This window comes from Euprymna scolopes, chromosome 23, assembly GCF_053919585.1.
Source record: "Euprymna scolopes isolate OS-2025 chromosome 23, ASM5391958v1, whole genome shotgun sequence".
NCBI lineage: Eukaryota > Metazoa > Mollusca > Cephalopoda > Sepiida > Sepiolidae > Euprymna > Euprymna scolopes.
The window spans coordinates 115,276,397-115,304,168 of record NC_136504.1 but is presented as its reverse complement, the minus strand read 5'-3'; the positions used below and the strand labels follow the sequence as shown (position 1 = coordinate 115,304,168).

At 35.9% G+C, this 27,772-nt stretch overlaps 1 protein-coding gene across 1 annotated transcript in view; it reads left to right on the top strand.

The window, feature by feature from the left end:
• Window positions 1-9,231: 9,231 nt before the first annotated feature.
• LOC145246146 (BLOC-3 complex member HPS1-like) overlaps window positions 9,232-27,772 on the top strand; it is a 97,684-nt gene continuing 79,143 nt past the window's right edge. Inside the window, exon 1 of the mRNA XM_080107994.1 lies at window positions 9,232-9,498. Coding sequence (XP_079964120.1) covers window positions 9,388-9,498 — 111 coding nt within the window. The 5' untranslated portion in view covers window positions 9,232-9,387. The remainder of the gene's footprint in view (window positions 9,499-27,772) is intronic.

Sequence of the window (27,772 nt, the reverse complement as noted above, 5' to 3'; positions counted from 1 at the left end):
TTCTTTGCAACGGTCCTGGCAATGCTTTCAATGTAATTGTTCCAACTCATGTTTCCTGTGAACATTAGGCCGGGGAGTTTAAAGGACGTACTTTCAGATAAAGAGTCATTAGCCATTGCTATTGGTGGTAGAGAAGGCTTCTTGTAGTTATTGAAGGAAACAAGTTTAGTCTTGGCAGCATTGAATGTGACCATCTATCTTTGTTTCCATTCCACTACAGATTGGAGGTCATCCTCTAGTGTTTCTGCCATTTCTTTAGATATGTGTTCATTTGTTTTCCTGTCATGCCTGTTATAGAGTGTGGTGTCATCAGCATATATACCCATCTCAGAGGCAATTTTGTCGGGGAGGTCATTTATGAATATTAGGAATAATAGAGGTCCAAGGATAGACCCTTGAGGCACTCCCGAATTTATATCATATTGTTTAGATGTACAACCGTCGAGGACAACCTGGATTTTTCTCTTATTTAAGAAGGATTTAATTATGTTAAATATTCTTCCGGTGATACCATATGACCTAATTTTTCTGAGGAGACCCTCATGCCATACCCTACCAAAAGCCTTAGATAATATCTAATAGATATATCTAGAGCTACCGCTCTACCCTCCCCCGCTTTGTCCAGTGAATCTTATATACATTCAGAGATTACAGTTAGGATGTCTGCTGTGGAACGGGCTTGCCTAAATCCATATTGTTGGTCAGTCAAAAGTTTAGCATCTGTAAGGTGACGGACTAGAGCTTGGTTAATTATGGACTCAAATATTTTGGCGAAAAGTGAAGGAGGCTAATGGGGTGATAATTTAATGAGTCAGTTCTTTTGCCAGAATTCTTGAAAACTGGTATCACAGACGCAGTTTTCCAGCAGTCTGAAAAGCAGGATTCATTAAGGCATTTGTTATAGAGTTTGGAGAGAACTGGAGCTATCACTGTAGAGGTGGAATCGAACCCAAGATGCCCAGTTACAAGACCGGAGTGGTCTTGGTGTCACACCCCCATAGAAGTAGACTCGCCCACTTACATGAGAAACGAAAACAGGCTACTTAAACAAGACATTCACAGCAATATACGTTGTCTTGCCGATACTTTACATGGCATCGTCAATATAGGAAACCTACTACAAACAACGTTGGAATATAGACAAACAATTTTGGAATATAGACAAACAACGTTGGAATATAGACAAACAAACACAGCAGAAATTACTTCAATAGATCCTCAAGCTACAGTAAGAGAACATCGCCCTGCGAAGAGACGGAGAACAGTTGAGCAAATTACTTACAAGGAGACCTAACAAACCTATCATAGAACCAAACTCAAGTTATGGGCGATATTCATTGACTCCTGGAATAGATACAAGGAGATGTGTAGGTTGGCAAAGCCAACAGAATTAAGAAACGAGCTGAGAACGGTCTGTTCCCCAGAAGTAAACCAGCGCTGTTGATCAGCATGATAAGAGCAGAAATACTGAACTTCGTCACAGAGGAACAGATGTTACGACACATAAAGCTTGTAGCCGTCAGAAGCCTACACAAAGAAGTGTACCGGCAAGAATTCCACTCCGTAAGGCAGAAGAAGGGGGAATCAATTACGGACTTTGTGGCACGACTTCGATCACTTGCAAAATTCTGTGACTTTTCAGTGACTTTTCCGAATGGGATAGGATACAGTCGGAAAGTCAGCTACTCTAACGATATGGTAACAGGACAAATGGTGGCAGGGCTGGCAAAACTGGAGCATTAAAGCAAGGTGCTGTCTGAGGCTGTGACACTTTGGACACTGGAAAAAAATTCAACAGGCTTGTCAGCCTAAAGACCATGGACAAATCTACTCCCCCATCTTCACAGTAGTGTATACCCTACTACAACGAGCATACAGAGGTTAGGCTGCAGGCAGAGGCCTCGGGAGAACCAGACCATATCAACCCCGAGAGACATGGTGTGGGAAGAAATGGTGTGGGAAGAACTCACATCCTAATGGCTGAAAAGAACGAGGGAGCTACCCAGCAGCAAAGATGACTTGTTACAATTGCGACTTGATCGGACATTTAAAAAGGGTCTGCCGAAAAGTGAAGCAGGGGTCCAGCAACAGATCTACGGCGGGAATGGTCGGAGCAAAATCCAGAACTCTCACCATCCAAAGACACAAAAAAGGTCGTAACCAGATGATTTGCCAAAATGGACAAATAAAAAAGAGAGGTGAAGCCAACAAAACTAAAGGCCGTGTCACACCTTATTTGGAACCAAAAATAAGTTCCAAAGAGGTACTCCTGATCCAGCACCAACCCTGACGGTAGATATAACTCCGATTCCAGAGGTCCATGTGGAATTCGGGTGCATCTTCACAGGACAAGCTGGCCTCCTTACTCACTGGATTAATGCGATCACAGACACTGGGGCATAGACATGCTCTAGCGGACCAGAAATCCAAAAATTCTGAAGTTTCCAGACAAATATCTAGTACTGACCAGTAATAGAATTCAGAAATCACAGAAAACCTACTAAACAGAAGATTGCAGGAAACACGTCAAATTATACATGTATCAAGAAATACATCAGATTTCTGCCTGTCTGAGTCAGCCCTAAAAGACCTTGGTCAGGTATCAGATAATTTTCCAGACCTAACTTCACAGCAGAATGTGGCAACTAGCGACGGTGGAAAGGCACCATGTAGTTGTCCACAAAGAAGTAATGTCCCACCTAAGCTGGACAGTACCCCTTTTTCCTCTACGGAAGAAAACGGACCCCGATAGGAACGATGGATGAAGGAGCATTTTGAATACTGTGCATTCAATGTATACTCACATCAACGGCTGAAGGCGATGAAAGTAAAAACCTATGGACATCACGTTCATCCCAGAGGCCAAACCCTCAGCTGGCCACACTCCAATCCTGGTCCTACACCATTGGAAGAAAAGAGTCAAGGAGGACCTTGACCGAGACCTACAAAAGCTCAACACTGCTACCCTACGAAACTAGTTCTGCATGTACGGCGTCTCAGAGGAACTGTAAACTAATAGCAGACCACCATTTGACTCCAGTGAATATAACCAGTTCCTAGGTAATTGGGGCATAAGGAAACGAACATCATCAGCATATTATTCTCAAAGCAACGGGAGAGCAGAAGTCACTAATTAGAAATTATAATAAACATTCAAATAATTTAAGAATTTTACCAAAATAAAATTGCATGGTAATCACCCAATTTCGGCCACAAAATTTTGATTGGCAAAACTCATAAACATAAAATATATATTTTCTAATTTCATCTTTTTTTTTTTTACATAATCTGGTTTGATGTTTTCCTAAATATTCAAATCACTATATTTTGCTGCTTAATATCAAATACAGCAAATGAGTTATTTTTTATGCATCAAACAATTACATTTTCTCATTCATCCAAACTAATCACTGAACATCAATTTCATATTTTCTTCACTAAAATATTACTGTGCTTGATGTCATCAAGTGGAGCGGATCATTTTTTTTTTTCATTTGTTCACACATTTTTCCAATTTATATATATTTTGTCTAAGATTCTAAGCCTATGTCATTGCATACCAATCTGTTTATTAAAAGTTAAGGTACAAGGATACTTATTGATAGCACGTATAGTTGCGGTCGCCTATGTCATGACCAGGCAGCTAGGTCCCTACTGACTCACTGCAACACCCCAGTACAAGACCTACATATGTCTCCAGCGATGATGTTCTACAGTCGTGTGATAAAGGACCATCTTACAGTGCTCCAGGACCACCATCGAATCCATAAATGCTGGAGAGAAATCAGTCGTTATAGGGAAACAGCAATAGCAAAAAGACACTTATGGAATGAAAGGGAATACAATCTAAAAAGTCACCCACTTCAGGAACTGAAAATCGGGGATACGGTGCAGGTCTAAAACCAAGTTGGTCCACACCCGCGCTGATGGGCGAAGACGGGAAAGGTGGTAGAAACACTGGGTAACTGGCAGTATAATGTACACATTGATGTGAGTAACTGGGTAACTCGTCGCAATCACAGATTCCTCCGAAGAATAAACTCAATGGTAGATATTCCTTGTCACTCGATACCTGAGGAAGCCCCAGGGATGTTGGATACCATAGACAACTTAACAGGGCCCGAAATACTGGCAGAATGATCCACCATGGATACGGATCAATACTAGCCCGAAACATCTGACACACTGCCAAAACAGATGGAGGTGGATGACACAGCATCCCCTGGGATAATGGAGGTTGAGGAAGACCAATCGGTGCATCCTAGCAGAAGGGTGACGTGCCCACCCAGGAACCTATCCCCACAGACATGGGGCACGTTACACGACTACTCCAGAGCCTCAAAACATTGTTCCACAACGCGAGTATCTTGTGGCTTTGGAAGGAGAAGGGCATGTAGAGGTGGAATCGAACTCAAGATCCCCAGTTACAAGACCGGAGTGGTCTTGGCATCACACTCCCATAGAAGTAGACTCACCCACTTACATGAGAGACGAGAACGGACTACTTAAACAAGACATTCATGGCAACAAGGGTTCTCTCAAATATATGTCATCTTGCCGATACTTTACAATAACTATGTGGAATCTACTGTGTATACACAAAAACGGCACAAATAAAGTGTCATATAAAAACTGCAATAGACGAAATATTCTATCTCTTACTAAAGAAGTTTATGCAAGCAACAATGGATGAATATTCTATGCTTACAAATTTTTTCTCCCTAGTATTTTGCATCCGTAAAGTTTTTGTCGTTAAATTATGCTAACATTAATACCTTCTTCAGTCTCAGGATTTCTTTGGTCGCTGGAAACTACCAGCCATACATTTACAATATTCTTTTTCTACTTGAATGATGTTTTATTTCCTTTAATGGATTCCAATCTTTCTTATTTCACCCATATATCTATTTGCTGATATATATATTTTTTTTCTTCTTACTAGAGAAAGGTGTTTCGACCCATGCTTTCGACTTTGCGATGAATTCAAAGACCGGTTCAGCCACCTTCCCTCTACAGTCGTTAATGGTGTAAATTGGATAGAATTTGTTTACATTGTTGTATTCAACTGGGAAGCAGGACAGCAGAACAATGTTCCACAGGCGGGTATTTCTGGGAAAGAAGCTTTATTCATGGAATCTGTGTTTAGATTTAGAGACAGATAAACAGTGTGTGTGTGTGGGGGGGGATCGTTTATAGTGGTTATAGTTAGTCGAGTGTTTTTGTGAAAGTTTGGCAAGGGATAGCCACAGATTGGAGTTCAGTCGAGCATGTGCCATGAAAATAACTATAGAGCAAAGACAGGTTCACAACATCTCTTCTGTGGGAAAGAGGTTGCAGGGAAGAGAAAATGGCATCACCTATTAGGTTTGGAAGCCGGTTTTGAACTCTATCAAGGCAGGATAATGTGCGCCGAGCAACTCCTCCTTAGATGTTGCAACAGTGCTCCATTTTAGGGCATACCTGGCTCTTATACAGATAGCGGATTGCATCAGCAGCGAGATACCTACTGGAATGGTAGAATGATCCAACCATTTTTCCAGCGATTTTGTCAACAGATTTGATGTATGTGTTCCATTTCAGATCAGGAGTGAAGATCAGTCGCAGAAGCTTGTCAAGACATGGAACTTCCCCAAGACCCAATACTATTGTTATTATACTTCATATATTCCAATCATTTTGTTTATTTTCAGTGGATGTGTACAAACAACCGCATCCTTCTCTTTATAAAGGGTCTCGATTTTTTCTACTGATGTCATAATGATTGGTGCTAAGCAAATAAATAAGATGCATCGAAGGGAATGGTTACACACTACATATGGATATACTAGCCTGGGTGCCTGGCGTTGCTTGGAGGTGAGTGTTGAGCACAAAAAAGAGAAAAAGAAAAGTGGTAGTAAGCAGGCAGGTTCAAATCCGCGAAGGAGGAAAAGAACGTGAATGAAAAAAGTGACATGTTTGCTGTTGTGCCCATCGCCAAACTGGAAGTGACGTAGTTTTAAATTAAGACTAGACAATCGAAAAGAAAGTAAGACTTTCGAAAATATTGGTGAAAAAAGCGACCCCTCCCTGTAGAAAAGTGCCCAGTTGAGGGTGAAGGAATTAATGTTTTTAGCCAATTTTTTTATATTTGTCGCCCGAAGGGTCAAGTTTCAAAATGATATCAATCTTATGAAAATCCGTCGCCTCTGTCGAAGGTTTTAGGCAGGCATACATACATGCATATATACATTTAAACAGACAAGTGAGATTTATATGCATATACTAGCGGGGGTATCCAGCGTTGCCTGGGTGTTGTATGTAGGAGAGGGTGACCCTGTTTTAATATCATAAAAAAGAAACCAATACAAAGCAAAACAAGAACAAACGTTAAAAAAAAAAAAGGAAATCAAAAGGTGAGAAAGAAAGAGGAAAAAACGTTTAGGTAGAAAGACAGGCTCAAACCCGAAACATCAAGCTTAAAGCGGAAAAAAAATGCTCGACACGTTACCCCTACACCAAAGAGACATACCTCTGAGAACGGATAAAATTAAACCTTTAAAAACACTTGCAGGTGGTTTTAAACTAACGTCCACGTTTTCTAGGTCAAACATGATGTCATTGTCGTAGTAGCAGGAGCAGAGAAAATGAAGGAACGATTTTTTCGGCACCCCTCCCTGTACAAAACTGATGGTTTTAGGGTGAAGGGATTAATTTTTTTGGCCAATTTTTCGATATTTGTCAGGCAGAGGTTGGAACTTTAAAATGATACCTATCTGGCGAAAATCCGTGAACCGTGTTGAAAGTTTTTGCGAGACATACAAACACACACACATACAAACATACATTTTCGCTTTTATATATATACTAACGGGGGGGGGGTACCCGGCGATGCCCGGGTGTCTTGAGGTAAATCAAAACTCCGGGGGGGGGGGGTAAATAAAAAAAAATGTTTTGGTAGGTAAGTATGAGAATCGAACCCGTACCCCTAAGTTGGAAATTAATATGTGGAAAAAAAAACAAAAAAAAAAACACAGGCGACGTTACCCATTAGGCCACCGCAACATACATTTGAATTTATTTATTGAACTATAAAAACAGGCGTGCGCAATAAAAGTTAACTCTGCTGCTTCCATTTGACCTAATTAAGAAGGTCAAATAGAAGTCACGCAGTTGTTTACCCAAGTTTGACTGTTTTTGTTTTTTTCCCCCAACAGATGTTGGGGGAGGGGAACCAGCTCCCAATTGTCCAGATTGAATAACAATTGTCTGATGTACAACATTGATCAAAGCTGATTTCTTTAGTTTCGCTTTTTATACGAAAAAGCCTCATCAACACGTGAGAAGCCAAAATAGCAATAATTTTGTAAAAGTCGACGTAAATAAATCTAGATGCAACGCACTTTCCCAAATCGTACATATTATTATTTAGGACCCATATAAACAGTTGTAAGCGATCATAACGACCTCGGAACCGTGTGCGAGAAAAGCCTTTTGAAGACATACACGAAATGGTCACACACATTTTGCCTTTTATATATATAGATAGAAGACTAGCGGTGGCCACCCGGCGTTGCCCGGAAGTTTGGAGGTGTGTGTGGTTTTGGGTAAATCAAAACTCCGCAAAAGTACCCGTCGTTGACTGGGTTCAAAAATAGCCTACAGAAAATGGATTCTGATTTATGAAAGTATGATAGGTTATGAAAAGGAAGGGTTGTAAAGAGATAGCTTCGAATTTGGGGGTATCAAAACTAAAGCAAAATATGATGAAAGTAAAAATAAAATAGATAAACCCCATAATTTATTATACTATATCTGCTCACACTGAAACACTTATCAAAATATTCTGTGGATCTATATTAAAAAACCTTGTTAAACTTTGTGACATATTTCCATTCTATGGAGGTCAGGCGCGAACGAACATCCCATAATTTTATTATACCATATTTCTTCAAACTGAAACATAATTATCAAAGTATACTTCCGCAGATAGATGTGAAAAGTCTTTATTAAAGTTTGTGCCTATTTCCATTCTATGGAGGCCAGGTGCGAACGCAGACCCCACAATTTTATTATACCATCCCTATTTAAGTTAAAACATACTTATCAAAGTATTATTATGTACATCTATATCAAAAACACTTGTAAACGTTTTTTTTTTAATTTTAAAATTTTTTATTTCCATACTTTGTGGACCATGCGCGTATGCAGACACCACAATTTTAATGAATCATCATTATGCCAGATCAAATATACCCATTCCTGTGTCTCAATACATCTTCTATCATTATATGTGATCAGTTTTCTATAATAGTCAACCATATAGGAGCCTATTCGTGACCAGATACACACACAGACGTTCAGCTTTATTTATACTAGCAAAAGTACCCGCCGTTGATTGGGTTCAAAAACAGCCTACAGAAAATGGACTTTGATTTATGAAAGTATGATAGGTTATGAAAAGGAAGGGTTGTAAATTTGGGTTGAATTTGGGGGTTTCAAAACCAAAGCAAAATATGATGAAAGTAAAAATAAAATAGATAAACCCCATAATTTATTATACTATATCTGTTCACACTGAAACACTTATCACAATATTCTGTGGATCTATATTAAAAACCTTGTTAAACTTTGTGACAGATTTCCATTCTATGGAGGTCAGGTGTGAACGAACACCCCACAATTTTATTATACCATATTTCTCCAAACTGAAACATAATTATCAAAGTATACTTACGCAGATAGATATGAAAAGTCTTTATTAAAGTTTGTGTCTATTTCGATTCTATGGAGGCCAGGCGCAAACGCAGACCCCACAATTTTATTATATCATCTCTATTTAAGTTAAAACATATTTATCAAAGTATTATTATGTACATCTATATCAAAAACACTTGTAAACGTTTTTTTAATTTTAAAATTTTTTATTTCTATACTTTGTGGACCAGGCGTGTACGCAGACCCCACAGTTTTAATGAACCACCGTTCTGCCAGATCAAACATACCCATTTTTGTGTCTCGATACATCTTCTATCATTAAATGTAATCAGTTTTTTAAAATAGTCAATCATATAGGAGCCTATTCATGACCAGACACACACACACAGCTTTATATATATATATATATATATATATATATATATATAGAGAGAGAGAGAGAGAGAGAGAGAGAGCATGCGTAGCTTTAAAACGTCAGCGATATTGCTCCTCAAAAACGTAGGAGACTGCTGGTCTATACTAACAAATAAAATGATCAACTTTCTTCTAATAATAGAATGGGAACCTGTTGAATGTCGACACCGTTAAAACCGGAAGTTGTTGAACCGGTGTTTATCATCGTGACTCGTGACTGAATTAAAAGTTGCAGACGATGAATCTTTCGCTTGTTGGGAGAAATGTTTTAATGTCAGTATGAAGGGCTTGTTGCTTTTTAGCCAGTCCAGCGATCTTTTATTTATCGATGCTGACCAAGAATTTTTGGATTCTGCCTACAAAAATGAAGACGTAGAAGGGGATTACAAGGTAAATATGTTTTTAGTTTAACTTGAAAATTTTCTTTGGTACTTATGCACTTTTGTTACCGTGCTGAAATTAATAATAACTTTATTAGGTATTTTTTTTTAGATTAGGTCCTCCTCCACAATTTTCTTTTAAATGACGACTTAGGAAGGTTTCCGACTATGCTGAATACAGAAATAGCCTTGAAATTTTGCAGAAATAAGTAGTTATCGAGATATAAAAAGTTGCTTTATGCATTGTATTCTTTGGCGGCCATCTTTGTTACACGCGTAGATTTGTTTATGGATCGTGCATACGCGCGTAAAAAAGATGTCTGCCAAAGAATACAATGCATAAAACAACTCGATAACTACTTATTTCTGCAAAATTTCAAGACCATTTCCGTGTTCAGCATAGTCGAAAACCTATTTCAGTAGTTATTTAAAAGAAAATTGTAGAGGTGGAGGTGGACCTAATCTAAAAATTTACCTAAATAATAATAAAAAAGATATCGTAATACCTGAATTTAACTTGAAAATACTATTTTAAAAAAATAGCGCGGTAACAAAAGTGCATAAGCACCTTTTCTTTAAATATTTATTTAGCTGTAAGCACTTACTATCGCCTTTAATAGAAAAAGAAAATGGTTTTGACTTGGTTTTTAAAATCTTTAATAAAATAAAATTGTTTTCTGTTTTAACAACGGCTATTACGTTTCTGAATTTTTTTAGATGAGGTTTGATGATTCATGTTATTCGAACTACTGTTCTCGGTACTTCACTGCGTAAACAGTTTTATTCTTGGTGCTAGTGCAGAGAGTGATCCGCGCTATTTTTTAAAATCGTATTTCCAAGTTTAATTAAAGTTTATGTTTTTTTTTTCTTCAACTATAAGGTTGAAGTATAGAATAGGTACAAAAAACCCTCCCCTCCCCTCGTTAAAATGGCTTTTAAATAATAACGGGGTTTGTATTACTGGGTACACATAGATTCGAAAAAGTTGTGAAAAAACAAATATATAACAAATAAATGTTATCAAAGGCAAGATAAGTTACTTTTCTACCTAACTGGATATATTTTTTCGTGTTTTTATTCAATGTAACATGTTTATTCAGCTCGAAAAACATACAGTGTTTACCGATGTATTGGAAAATTCAAGATGGCGCCTCAGCCTCACTCCCTCTTAAACACGGTAAGTTTGGGAAAAGGTGTTATAAATAAAAAACTGGATAAAATACTGTTAAAACTCACTCAATATATGTTACTGTGACATAGGTTGACATATATTCGGCGGGTTTTTAATAGTATTTTGTCAAGTTTTTTATTTATAACACCTTTTCCCAAACTTACCGTGTTAAAGAGGGAGTGAGGAGGCGCCATCTTGAATTTTCGAATACATCGGTAAACACTGTATGTTTTTCGAGCTGAATAAACATGTTACATTGAATAAAAACACGAAAAAATATATCCAGTTAGGTAGAAAAGTAACTTATCTTGCCTTTGATAACATTTATTTGTTATATATTTGTTTTTTTGACAACTTTTTCGAATCTATGTGTACAGTAATACAAACCCGCCCATGCGCAAAAAAAAAAAAGGATTTTCATTTGTTTATTTAATCACGAAAACTTTTTTGAATGTACTATTTGAGGCCAAAATCATTATTTGAATATGCATGATAAAATAAATGTAACACAAACATAAAAGGAATATTTAGTGGAGAAAATACAATAAAAATAAAAACAAGCACGAAATGAAAGTATGAATCAAAGTTACTCATCGAAATAAAAGAAAAATTCAAGAAAATAAATACACGCTCGATTAAAAAATTTGGGTTTGTATTATTGCTGTAGTGCAGTGCTGTACACATAGATTCGAAAAAGTTGTCAAAAAAACAAATATATAACAAATAGGCAAGATAAGTTACTTTTCTCCCTAACTGGATATTTTTCTAGTGTTTTTAATTAATATAACATGTTTATTCAGCTCGAAAAACATAGTGTTTACCGATGTATTGAAAAATTTAAAATGGCGCCCGGACACGGTAAGTTTGGGAAAAGGAGTTATAAATAAAAAACTAGACAAAATACTGTTAGAAACTCGCTCAATATATGTTACCGTAACAAAGGCTGACATATATTCGGTAGGTTTTTAACAGTATTTGGCATATTTTTTTAAATTTTTAACTCCTTTTCCCAAACTTACCGTGTGAAAGAGAGAGTTGGGCGCCATTTTAAATTTTCCAATACATCAGTAAACTTTGTATGTTTTTCGAGCTGAATAAACATGTTACATTAAATAAAAACACTAAAAACATATCCAGTTAGGTAGAAAAGTAACTTATCTTGCCTTTGATAACATTTATTTGTTATGTTTTTTGGCAACTTTTTCGAATTTAAGTTATTATTAAAGCATACGTAAGGTCCACGTTCCCCGTGAAATACCCTGTTCTCATCTTGAACGTTATTTTCACATTTCGATCGATGTAACCTTCGGCCTTCTTCGGGTGTATCTTGTCGAACTCTGGAATCTTTTCTGACGAACACGGAAATCTGCACGGAATTTCGAACAGAACCCTTTATTCAATCCACGATAGGTAGCATTCTCTCGTTCCGTTGACAACTTGACCATGATTGGATAGCAAGTCCTCTGGTCAATATCTAGATTCTTTCCAACTAAAAAAAAATAAAAAACAAACAAAAAAAAAACCTCTACAATGATGACTTGTTTAGGTTTTTGGGGGTGCTGAAAACTAATATCACATTTAAAAGTGGCGCAGAGAAAGTTTTCATGAGATGAAGAAATTACTTTTTCAAAAAATGGGATTACTTTTCTATATAAATTTAACATAAAATGAGCACCCACTTTATGGCCACGTTAAAAATATGGCTACCACTGATAACATAAGGGGTAAATGTGACCATCAGAATACCCTGACCAAAAATCACCGCTGAAAAATCGTCCGCGTCCATCAAACTTAAACACCGAAAACGAAATTTATCACATAAGGACTTCCATTGCTTAATATCAGGAAAACTACTTGTTTGCAGCAAACTGTAATGCAGTATTCGTTTTCATCATAAACATTTTATAAAAGTGATTGTTAAGATGGAAAGTAAGTAAAAAATTTACCCAAAAAGTCTTAAGGCAGCCAAAAAATAAATCAAAAAATTATCACTAGGTTCCAGAAAGTGGGTGCTTATTTTACGCTTAATTTATATTAAGTGATCACCCACTTTTGAAAAAATAATTTTCTCATGTGATGAAAATTATTTCTCTGCGCCACTTTTAAATGTTATATTCGTTTTCAGCACCCCCGAAAACAAAGTTGTCATTGTAAAGGTTTCTTTTCTTTCTTTTTCCTTTTCCTTTTTCTTTTTCCTTTTTCTTTTTTCATTTCTCTTTTTCATTTCTCTTTTTCATTTCTCTTTTTCATTTCTCTTTTTTCATTTCTCTTTTTTCATTTCTCTTTTTTCATTTCTCTTTTTTCATTTCTCTTTTTTCATTTCTCTTTTTTCATTTCTCTTTTTTCATTTCTCTTTTTTCATTTCTCTTTTTTCATTTCTCTTTTTTCATTTCTTTCATCCACATCTGGGCTGGTGGATCTGCTACTAGTCTCTCGCTCCTTGACAAGGTTCAAAAGAGAGTCGCAAACCTGATAGGTCCTGAACTGGCATCTAAGCTTCAGCCTCTGTCCCATCGACGAAATGTTGCATCCCTCTGCCTTTTCTACAAGTATTTTAGTGGTGAATGCTCTGAGGAACTGTAATCACTTGTGCCCCCACGACGTGAGCACCCTCAACAAACCCGACAGGCTGCTAAATCCCACCCCCACACTGTAGAGATCCCTAGATGTAAAAGATCTTTTTACTCCAATAGTTTCTTCCCCAGAACCGCTAGACTCTGGAATTCCATTCCAGGTCCCTGCTTCTCCAACAGTACTGACGTGCAGAAGTTCAAGTGTAACGTGAACCGACATCTTGCTGCCCAAATCCCTACATAGTACCCCAGTAGTTGTTACCCCTGATAGTAGCCCCCTACACCAAAGTGGCAATTTGCCTTGTTTGGGGTGAAGATGTAATAAAAAATAAAAAATAAAAAAATAAGATTTACGATGAAGAATATGCAATAATATTATAATATAAGTACCTGATTTTCAAATAATTTCATCTTTTATCTCAGTCTCTACCACCAATAGCAATGGCCAAGAACACATTACCTGAAAGTACTTCTTTTAAACTCCTCGGCCTAACATTTACAGGGAACATGAACGGGAATAGATACATTGAGGGCATTGCCAAGACTGCTGCAAAGAAGGTGGGCTCTCTCTACCGTGCTAGAAAATTACTTACGCCTGAAAGTATCCTGTACCTCTATAAGGCCACCATTAGCCATGTGTGGAGTACTGTTGTCACATTTGGGCTGGTGCATCTGCTGCTTGTCTCTCACTCCTGGACAGGGTTCAAAAGAGTCGCCAACCTGATAGGTCCTGAACTGTCATCTAGGCTTCAGCCTCTGTCCCATCGACGAAATGTTGCATCCCTCTGCCTGTTTTACAAATACTTTAATGGTGAATGCTCTGACGAACTGCAAAAACATTTGTACCTCATCGACATGACTACCCCCAACAAACTCAACAAGCAACTAAGTCCCACCTCTTTACAGTAGAGATCCCTGGGTGTAAGAAAGCCTTTTACTCCAATAGTTTCTTCCCCAGAACTGCAAGTCTTTGGAATGCCCTTCCGGGATTCTGCTTTCCCAACTGTACTGACATGCAGAAGTTCGAGTGTAATGTGAACAAGCATGCTGCTGAACTCCAATTTAAATATGTTAAGGCCTTGGGGCTAAATGGGGGGGGGTGCAAATGATGGACTTAGTCCTTTCCTTTTTTATATGGTGCAGACCTCAAATTTACATATGTTGAGGCCTAAAACTGCACCGTTTGTTCATTTTCACCAAGATTTGACGTTCCCTGGGAATTTTTTGGGGGGACTAAATGGGGGTGGTGGTGTCAAATGCTGAACTTTTTTTTTATACCTCGTTCACTGTGCACTCACGGGGGACCATGCATGCTTCACTTGTTGACATTAAACTTATTACATGCTTAGTGTAGTCTGCCCTTTTCACAACTTTCAAGTCGTAAACCTTCGGCTATTTCCAAAACTGACTCGGGATTATCTGTCAATACTTGGAACTGATTCTGTAAGAACTGAAATCCTCTGAGCACCTATTCCTTACCTAAAGAATGAAAACAAAATAAATGCTACTAATGCTACTAATTGTTAAGTGTTGAGACATTATGTTGAACAAAGATGGCGGCAAACCACCAAAGAATCAATGCAGTCACGATTTCGAGTGTTGAATAATTCCTAGTAACAAAGATGGCAGTGAGGAATCGGTGCAGTCACGATTCAGTTTTTTAGAGAGAGGCCGACAGCAAACTGATTGAATCCAAAATTCAACATATTCTATAACTTTTGAAGGTTCTTATTGGTTGATTGTTAAAACTGCGGTTATGAAAACGATCGTCAAAATCATTGGAGTCCTCCCCTCATTATAATCAAAAATATTTTAACGTTAATCATGCGAAAATGTAATGTTCTACCAGTATTTTGTTTACTTTTTGATTTTTGAGTGATTAGTGAAACTCCCCAACATTGTTCTAACTTATGATTCGCCACTTGTGTTTCAAAGTAAATAAACGCTTTAAAATAAGGGTGTTTGTGCAGTTTACCAAAGACCTTAAAAAATGAAGATATTAAAAAATATATATTGTACATACCCATCATGGAATAAAGTTCTCATTAAAAAAAAAATCGCTTAATTTGATCAAATTATTTTTTTTTCTTAGAAGAAAATCAAATTTTAATGAAATCGATCTTATCGCCGCCATCTTGTCTATTTCTGTGGATGAAGAGGGGGTACCTTTATGCGAAAAAGGGATTAACAAAGGACAGAGAAACTCTGCAAAATAAGTGAAAAAAAAATATATATATATCTAGATATTTTTTTTCTGCCCATGTTTCAAAATAATCTCAAATTTTTACAAACTTCATGTATAAGAGTTATTTCCTCTGGTGCCCCTCCCTCCTCGTCCGTGGAAATAGCCAAGATGGCCACAATATGATTGATCTCATTAAAATTTGATTTTTCTCTGTAAAAAAAAAAAGCAGATTTTTTTTTTTTTTTTTTTTTTTAGAGAACTTTATTCCATAACAGGTACTTCCAATATAATCTTTTTCAATATTTTCGTTTTTTAATGTCTTTGGTAAACTGCACAAGCACAAAATAGGTTTAAATAACAAAAGAACTTATCCAGGTAGATAGAAGAATAACTTGCATGAAAGTTATGTTTGAAGGCTATTATAATGCAGCTTCTGGGGGAAACACTGGACACGAGTTGGTGTATAAAAGAATACTGACAGTATTGACAATATCCTCGTCTTACTTTTCTGAATTTTTTTTAGATTAAGATGGGTATTCGTATTATTTGGATTCATTGGACTACTGTTCTCCTCTTGATTGTCATGTTCAGAACGTTTCGATCGATGTAACCAACAACCTTCTTCAGGTGCATCTTGTTGAACTTTGGAATGTTTCTGTCGAACTGTGGGGAATTTGGACGGAATTTCGAATGGAACCCTTTATATGTATATATATATATATATATATATATATATATATATTAGTAATAATTGAAGCTCAGACGAGCACGTGTCATGAAAATAATGACAGAGCAGACTCACAACGTCTCTTCTGTGGGAAAGAGGTTGCAGGGAAGTCGGCAGGAGAGAGGCTTTTGTTTTCAGTCCTGCCTCGGGCAACGTCAAGTAACCTTGCTTAAAGTCAGTCAAAAAACGATTATTTCTGATTAATGGTTTCTATCAAAGTTCAATAGTAATAATAATATGTAATAAATAGTGATATTTACAACTAAAATAAAAACTGGTTTAAAGCTTCCAAGATTCATGCTAGAACTGCCCACAAGTGATGAGAGTACTTGGAAAAATCAATTGTAAAAGTTATTCTCCTGAAAGTTGATTCAAGTCTTTGAAGACTCGATAAAGACTTCAAAATATAACAAAATGTTAGCAGAAATCCACTCAATAAATGTCACAGTAACATTTATCAGGTGGGTTTCTAACACCATCTCATTTTATTTCTTATTTTGAAGTGATTATCTTTAAAGATCTAGAGACATCACAGCTATTTGTTTTCTTGTTCTCTGGTAGCGTTCAATATATATATATATATTTTCTTTTTTCGAAGCGAATAGATTTTACATTAAATAAAAACACTAAAACCTTATCCAGTTAGGAAGAAAAAGTAACTTCCCTTGCCTTTGATAACATTTATCTGTTATATATTTGTTTTTGACAACTTTTTCGTACCTTTTGTGGATTGTATTAAAATCCCTTTTTTAGCAGCAATATTTCATGTGGATGTAATCGTTAAGAAGCACCGAAAATGTTTATGGAACGCAAAATGTTTTTAAAAACTATATGGAAACAAAACATTGAACAAAAGTTAACAGAAACGTAAATTTTTACTTACTTTACTCTTTAACAATCACTTTCCTAAAATAACGACTTATATGCTGAAAACGAATATCGCGTTTAAATTTTCGCAAACAATTTTCCGGATATTAATCAATGCAATTCCTTTGATGCTATTTATTTGCCTCCCCACAAGGGAGAGTTAGACACAAGGTCGATTTTTAATGTGGGGAAAATCCAACTCCCCAAAAATGGGCACTCTAAATAAGAACAAAAAAAATGTTATTACCTGTGCCCATTGTTGTAAGGCAAAAATATATGCGCACTTGTGCGTTCAAAATGGCCACCAGTGATAACATAAAGGAATTGCATTGCTTAATATCCGGAAAACTACTTGTCTGCAGAAAATTTAAATGCGATATTCGTTTTCAGCATACCCGAAAACCTTCAAAGGTGATTTTAAAGGTGAATGTTAAGTAAGTTATGTAAGTAAAAATTTAATAACAAAGTTTTTGTTTGTTTTTATTTTTATCACAACACTTTTTTTTTTTCCTGAATTTTTGAGATGAGGATTGATAATTCATTTTATTTGGATTATTCGAACTACTCTTCTCATCTTAAGTTTTTTTTTTTTTTTTTTTTTTCGGTTGATTTAACCTCTAAACTTTTTCAGGTGTATATTGTCGAACTTGGGAATATCTCTATCGGGAATTGTAAGGACCCATGGTATAGTGGATAACGTACTTGGTAAAATTCAGTTGAAGGTTCGATCCTCAGTATGGGCGACACTCCAAATTCAATAGCGAATTACTTAGGACTTCTACCTAGTCACGGTTGACAGAATGAGAGTATGCTACCCCCGTGGATTAAATAAAGGGTTTTGTTTGAAATTCTGTGCAAATTCCCGAGTTCAACAGAAAGATTCCGGAGTTCTACAAGATAGACCTGAAGAAGGTTAAGTTTCATCTGCCGAAACGTTGTGAGAATAACACTCAGGATAAGAACAGTAGTTCGAATAATACGAAGTTTCTTTTGTTTTTTGTTTTTGTTTTTGTTTTAATCTCCAATTAATTCCATTCAATGGATTCAAATTACGCGTAAACAAAATGTAAATCAATTTCGATGTTATGCAAGTAATCACATTTAATCACGAAATTGATAGAAACCATTAATCAGAAATAATCGTTTTTTGACTGACTTTAAGCAAGGTTACTTGACGTTGCCCGGGGCAGGACTGAAAACAAAAGCCTCTCTCCTGCCGACTTCCCTGCAACCTCTTTCCCACAGAAGAGACGTTGTGAGTCTCTGCTCTGTCATTATTTTCATGACACGTGCTCGTCCGAGCTTCAATTGATGCCAACTTTCACAAAAAAAAGCACTCGTCAACTACAACCACTATCAACAATTTTCTCCACTCTCTATCTCTACCTAAATCTAAATGCAAATTCCATGAACAAACCTTCTTTCCTGGAACTGCCCGCGTGTGAAATTGTCCATCTGACTACAATATAGGCATGTTCAAGTCTAATGTAAATAAGTTCTTTTTGAGCCATTCCTTTAATTAATTAAATTATACCTGATTTCCACCATTAACGATTATTACACTGTTGCCCCATTGACCACCTTACAGTCATAACTCTTATCTTTGAGTGGCTTTTGGGCCTTGATAAGTGGTGACGCCCTTGTAAAAAATAAATAAATAAAAATAAGAAAATAAAATAATTTCATTTCTATATTCTTTTTCTGAACAATTACCTAAAACAATGAAAGAAAGTTTAGTACTTTAACTGGATACTCATATCGACCGGTTTCTGATTGCAATTTACAGAAATAGTCGAGCTACCACCAAACTGTTAGTCCAACATTAATTTAAACGACTTTGTCATTTTTTCTCCTGACTTAAGGTCAATTAATCCCTCCACCCATTGTATGTTAAGGATCTATTATTTTTCTTTATTTGTCTGAACGTTCCATTTTTTTCTCTGAAACTGCTGCACCGATCTGGCTGAAATTATGGGCTAAAGTAAAGTATTATGGTTCTTTTGTGATATAAACCCAAGATAGTGTTTTTCAGAGGAGTTGTTAATGTCTGCTTTTTAGAAATTTAGAAAAGATGGGATTCCGTTTCTATTTATTTAAATTTTTTTTTTTTTTTTTTTTTTTTAATTAAGGGAAAACTGATTTCCACTTAAATTAGAAATTTAGAAAGATGGGATTCCGTTTCTAATTATTAAAAAAATTTTTTTTTTTTTTTTTAATTAAGGGAAAACTGATTTCCACTTAAATTAGAAATTTAGAAAGATGGGATTCCGTTTCTAATTATTAAAAAAATTTTTTTTTTTTTTTAATTAAGGGAAAACTGATTTCCACTTAAATTAGAAATTTAGAAAGATGGGATTCCGTTTCTAATTATTAAAAAATTTTTTTTTTTTTTTTTTAATTAAGGGAAAACTGATTTCCACTTAAATTAGAAATTTAGAAAGATGGGATTCCGTTTCTAATTATTAAAAAATTTTTTTTTTTTTTTTTAATTAAGGGAAAACTGATTTCCACTTAAATTAGAAATTTAGAAAGATGGGATTCCGTTTCTAATTATTAAAAAATTTTTTTTTTTTTTTTTTTTAATTAAGGGAAAACTGATTTCCACTTAAATTAGAAATTTAGAAAGATGGGATTCCGTTTCTAATTATTAAAAATTTTTTTTTTTTTTTTTTTTTTTTTTTAATTAAGGGAAAACTGATTTCCACTTAAATTAGAAATTTAGAAAGATGGGATTCCGTTTCTAATTATTAAAATTTTTTTTTTTTTTTTTTTAATTAAGGGAAAACTGATTTCCACTTAAATTAGAAATTTAGAAAGCTGGGATTCCGTTTCTAATTATTAAAAAAATTTTTTTTTTTTTTTTAATTAAGGGAAAACTGATTTCCACTTAAATTAGAAATTTAGAAAGATGGGATTCCGTTTCTAATTATTAAAAAAATTTTTTTTTTTTTTTTTTTTAATTAAGGGAAAACTGATTTCCACTTAAATTTGCTTTTTATCAAAAAAAAAAAGGAAAAAAAAACTGTCTAATTTTAACACCCTAACGGATTATTATGCAGAGATTTTTATATCTCCAAGTAAAAAAAAAAAAAGTTAACAAAAAGCTTGCTTCATATATATAAAGGTGAATAAATATTTCTTGAAAAAAAAAAAGAACATATTGTTTTGGCTTTATTAAATTTCAAATTTTGAACAAAAAAAAGCAAAAATCGCAAGTGTTTTATGTCCCTTTTTTTTAAATTTTTTTATTTGGCTTCATTTTATTTCACTTTCTTCCTTTCTCTCACGTTATCTTTCTTTTCTTTTCTCCATGTTTTGTTTTGCTTCATATTCCTTTCTCATCTCTAGCCTGGGTGCCTGGCGTTGCCCGGGTGTTTGTAGGTGTATATTGAGCAAAAAAAAAAACTTGTAGTAGGCAGGCAGGCCCGAACCCATACCACCAAGGAGGAAAAGAAAGTGAAAAAAAAAAGTGATGCGTTAGCTGTTGCGCCCATCGCCAAACTGGAAGTGACGTAAGTTGAAGGCTAGACAATCGAAAAGAGGTGATGACTTTCAAAAATATCGGTGACAAAAGCGACCCCCTCCTTGTAGAAAAGTGCCCAGTTGAGGGTGAAGGAATTAATGTTTTTGGCAAATTTTTCGATATTTGTCGTCCGAAGGGTCGAGCTTCAAAATGATACCGATCTCGTGAAAATCCGTCGCCTCTGTCGAAAGTTTTTGCAAGATACAAACATATATACATACATCATACATTTAAACGAACTGGTGAGATTTATATTATAGATGTTAATTTTGTCCTACTTCAAACGATTCATGGATTGGGAAGCTAGATGACTTCTGTTTCATCAAAGAATGTCTTCCAGTTTCCTGCAAAGCATAGCTGTCGATACTTTTAATAGAAGAGGAAAAAAGGGGGTATTTTAACTTAACACCCTTTGCTAAATCACCCGCTCCCTTCTAAATGAGATTCTACTTTTTAGGCGATAGTGAGAGAACACCCTGGCACCTACGTTAGGAAATTGCTGGGAACCGTCGCTCCGAGTTGGAGAAATTTGGCAATTATGCATTATAGTTAACAAGAAAAAAGTGTAGAAAAAAAATTGAGTAAATAACGGTTACTAAACATATTATTTTCCTACCTGCTTGCATAAGTTTTTTTGTTTGTGTGTCTGCAAACGTATTTTTATTAAAATTTGAGATTTTATTAAAATACAGTTGGAATTCCAAAAATCATTGAAGTTGGATTTTTTTTTTCTTCTTTCAGGGTAAAAAAAAAAAAAAAAACCAAATAAACAAACAAAAAATAACTGTTCCAAATGCAATAAAATTTACTTTTACAAAAAAAAAAAAAAAAAAAGTAATTGGACTTTAGTGATTTCTGAAAAACCAGTGATATCCATGTTTAATTTTCACTGTGCCGACATCGTATTTGTAATGCAATCTGATATTGGAATAAAAACGATTTCAAACACATTAAAACACACGCACGCACGCACGCACGCACGCACGCACGCACGCACGCACGCACGCACACGCACAGGCACACACATACACACACACACACACACGCACACACGCGAGAAAACATTTATGTACGAGGTGCCTTCAGTAAGTATCCAGACTTTTTTAGGATAGGCATTTTTATTGATAGTACACACATGAAACTTTAGCCCGCTTTGAAGTAATCTCCTCCAGCTGCAAGGCACTTTTTGTACCATTCTTACAATTTCTGGAAGGCCAATGAAAGTCCTCTTGTGTGAGTGTGTCAATGACGCTCGTCGTAGCCTCTTTCATTTTCTCAAGTGTCTCGTATCATAATGTACAGCCTCTAAGGTTTTCATTGAGCTTAGAGGATAACCAAAAGTCACACGGAGCAAAGTTTGAACTATAGGGAGGGTGAGGAACTGTTTTGATGCCCATCTTGAGCACCCTTGTGACAAACTGCAAATCTTCTGCATCTTCAGTTCCTCTCGAATAATTGTGTGCACATTTCCACACTAACATCAAACTTTGCATTTATTGTCTCTATAGACACACGACGGTCCTTATCCATGAAATTCTTTATTTGGCCAATCAACTCTAGTGTTTTGACGTCCTTACTCCTCCCACCCCTCTCATCATCCTTATAGACTACCTGCCTTCCTTGAATCTCTTATGTCACTCAAAAACTGATGCTTGATTCATGCAAGATAGTCCAAAAGCAGTCTGAAGCATTCCATACGTTTCTATGGCATTTTTTCCAAGTTTAAAACAGAACTTTATTGCATTTTTGAAATTCACAAGCTGTGGCAATCATGCTTTAGTAGGATGTATTCCAATTCCTGTTGTAGCTGTTCGTTTGTTAGATGCCTGTACAAAAAAAGTCTGGAAACTTATTGAAGACACCTCTTATGTAGGTAGACAGAACTTTTCTTGCAATTTTTTTATTTATTCACCCCAAACAGGACATATTGTCACTGAGACATAAGGGACTATTGTGAATTATAGGAACACTCTAAGTAGGGAGTTGAGCAGCGAGATGTTTGTTCACATTACATTTAAAACTACACGTTAGTCAGGAGTATTTATGTTAAAGTTGGGGGAACCAATACTACATGTTCGTCAAAGCACAAGTATTTGTAAAACAAGTACAGGGATATAACGTTGTGGTGATGGGACAGTTGTTGGGGCTCAGTTGACAATTTGAGGCCTATTAGATTGAAGACATTTTTATTCTATTTTTTTTTTTTTTTTTTTTTTTGAGAGCATGTCGAATAGAAAGAGACTAGTGGCTGATGCAGCAGTATTCTATTTGGCAGCAGTTATTTGTTCAATATTTGTTTTAATTGGGTTTTTTTCTTTTTACCCCATTTTTAAAAAAAAAATTTTAAGTACAAAGTGGAATGAGTGTAACCCTAAACGAAACAACACTGCAGCTTTATTTTAAAGATTTCTTGAAAAAAATAAACTCCGGTAAAGGGTTGCCTTTAACCTCAATCACCACCTCAATACAGGAGCTGGGAGCAAGCCTTTTCCACAAGCGTTGGAGCTCAGCGAATACTTGGTGGATGGTGATCAAACTGGCTTTGGTCTTATGGGAGGTCATGGCGATGTTCTCGATGTAAGATCAAACGAAGTAGTCCAGTGGGTTCAGGTTAGGGGAGATCGGGGGGGGGGGCTAATTGAAGAAGGGTACAAAGTAATAGCACTCCTTCTGAAGCCAACCCTGTGTCTCTTTGGACTTGTGGGCCAGCACTGAGTCTTGCTGCCACACTCAGGGTCTGTCAGCAGCCACTTAATTGCACCAGGGGATCACCACACTTTTCAGTACATCCAGGCATTCAGATATACTTTGGTGTTGACTTTCAAGCCAACTTTGAAGATGGCATGATGTGGCCTTCACTTGAAACCACACCAAAGACCGTTGTCATGGCTGAAAATTTTTTATCACCCTGGACACGTCCCTGTTATTCATGGCAATCTAAACAATGTATTTTGAGGGTGTTGGCAATGGTCCTGTTGTGTGTGTGTGTGTATATATATATATATATATATATATATATATATATATATATATATATATGATCTGTAGAGAGCATGAGTTGTACAGTGCCTCATCTCCAATTTCGCTCATTGAACCTTGTGTCACTTTCAGACATGATAGAAGGCCCCTATCGTTTTGGGGATTTGTACACAACTGGCCAACTAGTAGATGGTCTGCAACAAAAAGAGAAAACTGGTTTTCATCAAACGGAAATGGAATCATGTTGTCTTTTCTATGGCAATTTTATCGTTCTACCCTGTATAATCTAGCATTGCCAAAAATGTTTTTTTTCTGTTTTTTTTTTTTTCTATTTTTTTTTTTTTTTTTTTTTTTTTTCTGTGTTTTCTGTTTTTTTTTTTCTGTTTTTTTTTTCTTGTCATTCACATCGTTAAGAAAAGACACGAATGTATCTGCAGCTGCAGTTTATTTTTTAAAAACCTTAAAAAATCTTTAAATTAAGGTTTGATACCCAACCAGTATTTTTTCAAATACAAACCAAACTTGCTTATAAGCTGTTTTTGTCTCTACGCGTGGTGATATCAAATAAGGCTGTCTGAAGATACCAACTTTTTGACCAAAAATGCACCAAGCATTGATTTTATTGTTTTTTTTATTTCCCTTTCCTTTGCAAAATTTAATGATCTTCTGCAATGCAAAAATCAAAAACAATTTTCCTCTACGAAACAACCAAACCATAAATAAATATTTGAAAATATATAAAGAACTAAAATCTTTTATCAAAATGACCGTATTCAGCATTAAATAATCCGGAAAAAAAAAAAAAGTTGATATATATAGCCAGTGACATTAACTCTAGGCAGGTTGAACCGGCTTCCTCTCAAGAAAGTGTCTACGGAATATGTAATTCACAAACGGTCCCCAGTCGCATGTATATCCCGGTTAGAAGGAAATTATATGTTTTTGCAGGAAAGTATCAATGTCGTCCTAGATACAGCGCCTGGTATTCCCAAATGATCACCCATCTGGTACTGATCAGACTCAACGTTGCTTAACTTTGGTGAACTAATGACAACTGGTGTGTCAATGTGATTATGCCGAAAATGTTGATATTCTGTAAAGCAAAACCAAAGATCATGAAAAAAAGATATTAAAAAAAAAAACAAAAAAAAAACATAGCAACTTTTATGAAAATGACCAGATTCAGCATCGAAAAGTCCGAAAAGGATTGATATGCCGTAAAAAACAAAACAACCAAACCGTCTCTATGAACCTTGAATGTATCACATAAAGAAACGCTCTTTGTCCTGAAGAAACAGCTTCCAAGTGCAGAATCCTTAATACTTTCTTTTCTCGCGATTATCTTACCGACAAATAGAGATTAAAACGGATTAACATTTGCTATTATTAACCTACAAACACACCACTACCCCTTTCATCATTGTCTCTGTTGTCGGTCTGTTCAGATTACAGCTCTCCTCACATATCAATTGAGCTCCTGTTTTCACATTGTATTTTTGGAAAACTATTGGCAGGTGGGGGGATGGGGGGGTTGTTAAACGGATGGCAATTTTGTCTGTAATTAATGTGTCATTCGTGAACTTGTTTTTTACTTTTTAAGTGCTTTACTGCTTTACTGCTTACGTGTGGACAACCTTGAATACTAATTCGGCATTTTAGCTTGCCACTGCTAGACCACGTTGTTGCTATATCGTTTCTTTTACGCTTGCATTCCGGTCAGTGCTCGGAGATCAAAGGTTCAACTAAACTAAAATAAGAGTTAGATTAATTTTGGGGGAAAGAAAACTAATGTAAAATTAGTCTTTTTTTAGATGAAGATCGATAATTTGTATCATTTGGGGTGTTGTTCTCATCTTGGATGGTATTTTCGCAACGTTTTAGCCGATTTAATCTTCGACCTTGTTCAGGTGCATCTTGTCGAACTTGCGAATCTGTACAAAATTTCGACTGGAACCGTTTATTTATTTCACAGCTGTAGCTGTCTCTGTATGGAATTTCGAATGGAATACTTTTTTTTTTTTTTTTTTTTTTTATTACCTATCTTTTAAGTTTTAATCTGCAGACATTTTTTTTAATTTCTTTCAATTAAAGTAGTAGACCTCCATCAGTCAGGGTCGACCATAAAACTTATTATATATATAGATATGTTTACATAATATTATATATATATATTTTACATGGAGGTCACCACTTATCAAGGCCCAAGGGTCACTCGGGGATAAGGGTTAAATAAGTTATATAAGTTTGTATAATAAATAACGAGTTAAAGATATTAACGTCAAAAATAATTTTTATTAACAAAATTGTATACGTGACATCTAATTGAGAAGCAAGCTCTCGAACGGTTGTGCGTGGATTGACTTCAACTAAGGCTCTTAATTGATCGTTGTCAACATCCGAGTGTCGACCTTTAGGGTTTTTATGCTTTTAGGGCACACCCTAAGAAAATAAACAATTCAATACAAGCCTCTGAAATGACGAACACAACAACTTCATAAAAGGTAGCACAGCAAAGGTTCATTAATGAGAATGTGATATGTTCCTTGTCAAAAGCTGGACTCCGGCTACTTGGTGCTATCGCGGTAGTTATTCCCCGTGGAATCGTCGATACCGTTAGAAATCACCGAGGTGGAGAGAAAGAGAAGAAAAGGGAGGTCCGTTCTGTTTGGCGTCTCTCTTGGTAAGGACGAGTTGTTCTTCCAACCGGATGCTGGCTGATTTCCTTTGGGGATAGGAAGGATCAATGCGCCGTACCCCTGACTGGTCAATATGTGGCCAAATAGCACAGGGGAGAGGCATTGATTCGAGAAAGAAAAAAGTCCCATTTGTTTCTGCTACAGACCACTATGCTTATCATCTTCAAGACTCTCGTCACCGCCATAAAATTTCTTGAACCACCATTGTGCTGTGCATTCAGTAATGTTTCCTTGGTCAAACACTTCATTGATATCACAAGCTTTAAGGTCTTGCTTGAATTAAAATGAAAAAAGTTGTCGAATTTGCTTTTTTCCATCTCAATTCAACGTTCTGAAAAGAAGACATAATTGTTTTAAAACGATTGGAATTTAAATGATTAGATAGAGCAAAAAAAAAAAAAAACGCTCTTTAAAATGATATATATAAAGTAAAGGTATTATAATGAAAACTTATTTGAAATACATCATTTGAATTAAAAATTCTGCAAAAACTTTCTTCTCAACCTAATATAAATTATCAATCTTTATCTCCAAAATTCTGATGGAGAATTTTTTTTTTTTTTAATTAAAGTAGTAGGGGTTATAGTCGTTAACGTATTTCCTAACTTCTGGCATGGCTGATACTGTAAGCGTTGACAGGTTAGGATTAAATCCTCTATTCTGTTTTATTACTGTCTTTTAGGTTGCGTAGCGGCTAGTGGAAGGATGGATATTGAAAACGCCTGTTGGACATCCACACTTGACACCTTTTTAAAAGAAGCCGAGGACAAAAATACTTTCTTTGGCAGACGTTGTCGAGAGTGCCCCCACCCCCCTTTAAATTCCACAATTTTCACATTTTTAAAACTTTTTTCCTGTTAATATCATCGATTACAGACTTGAGTTTCAGGTTATAAAAAAAAAAAAATTCATAACTTTTCACGTGGGGGTTCATTTTTCAATTATAATGTTTTACTAAATTGAACACGAACTTTGTGACCAGGATGAGAAAAAAAATGGCAGCTCTCTCTGATGTCACCGGAAGGTAGGGATTAGAACGGAGCAGTTAATAAAAAGGAAGATTTCTTTAACCCCCCCTTTCCCTCCTCCCACTCTCATCTATTTATCTACCTCTCTCTCTAGAGTTACCTCCCTTTTCGTCTTCTCATTTCCTTTCCTTAAACTTTAAATAAGGCCCTGTCTCATTGGCCAAAGGTGCCGCTCATCGACCAATCACGGCAACCTATTTATTAAGTTGGACTAGAGATTCCCTTTAAACTCCCTCTTTCGTTCGAACGTCTGCGGAGGAAAGACTTATTTCATCTCTCTTCTTTCCGAACTTGAATGGGCCATCAAACTGAAGGCGTTAAAATGAGAACTTTTTGGACTTCTTAAAAAGCCGCAAACGCAATTGTTTTGCAACCTGCTTATTTTATATTTGTATTTATTTGAAGTTAAATACACTCTTATTGTTCTCCGACTTGTATATTCGTGTTTCTTTTTCATCTGAGTCCTAAGTGTCTGGTCGAGACACAACATTTTGCAAAACAATTCTCACGTTTAGCTGGTTGTTGCAAAAAAAGA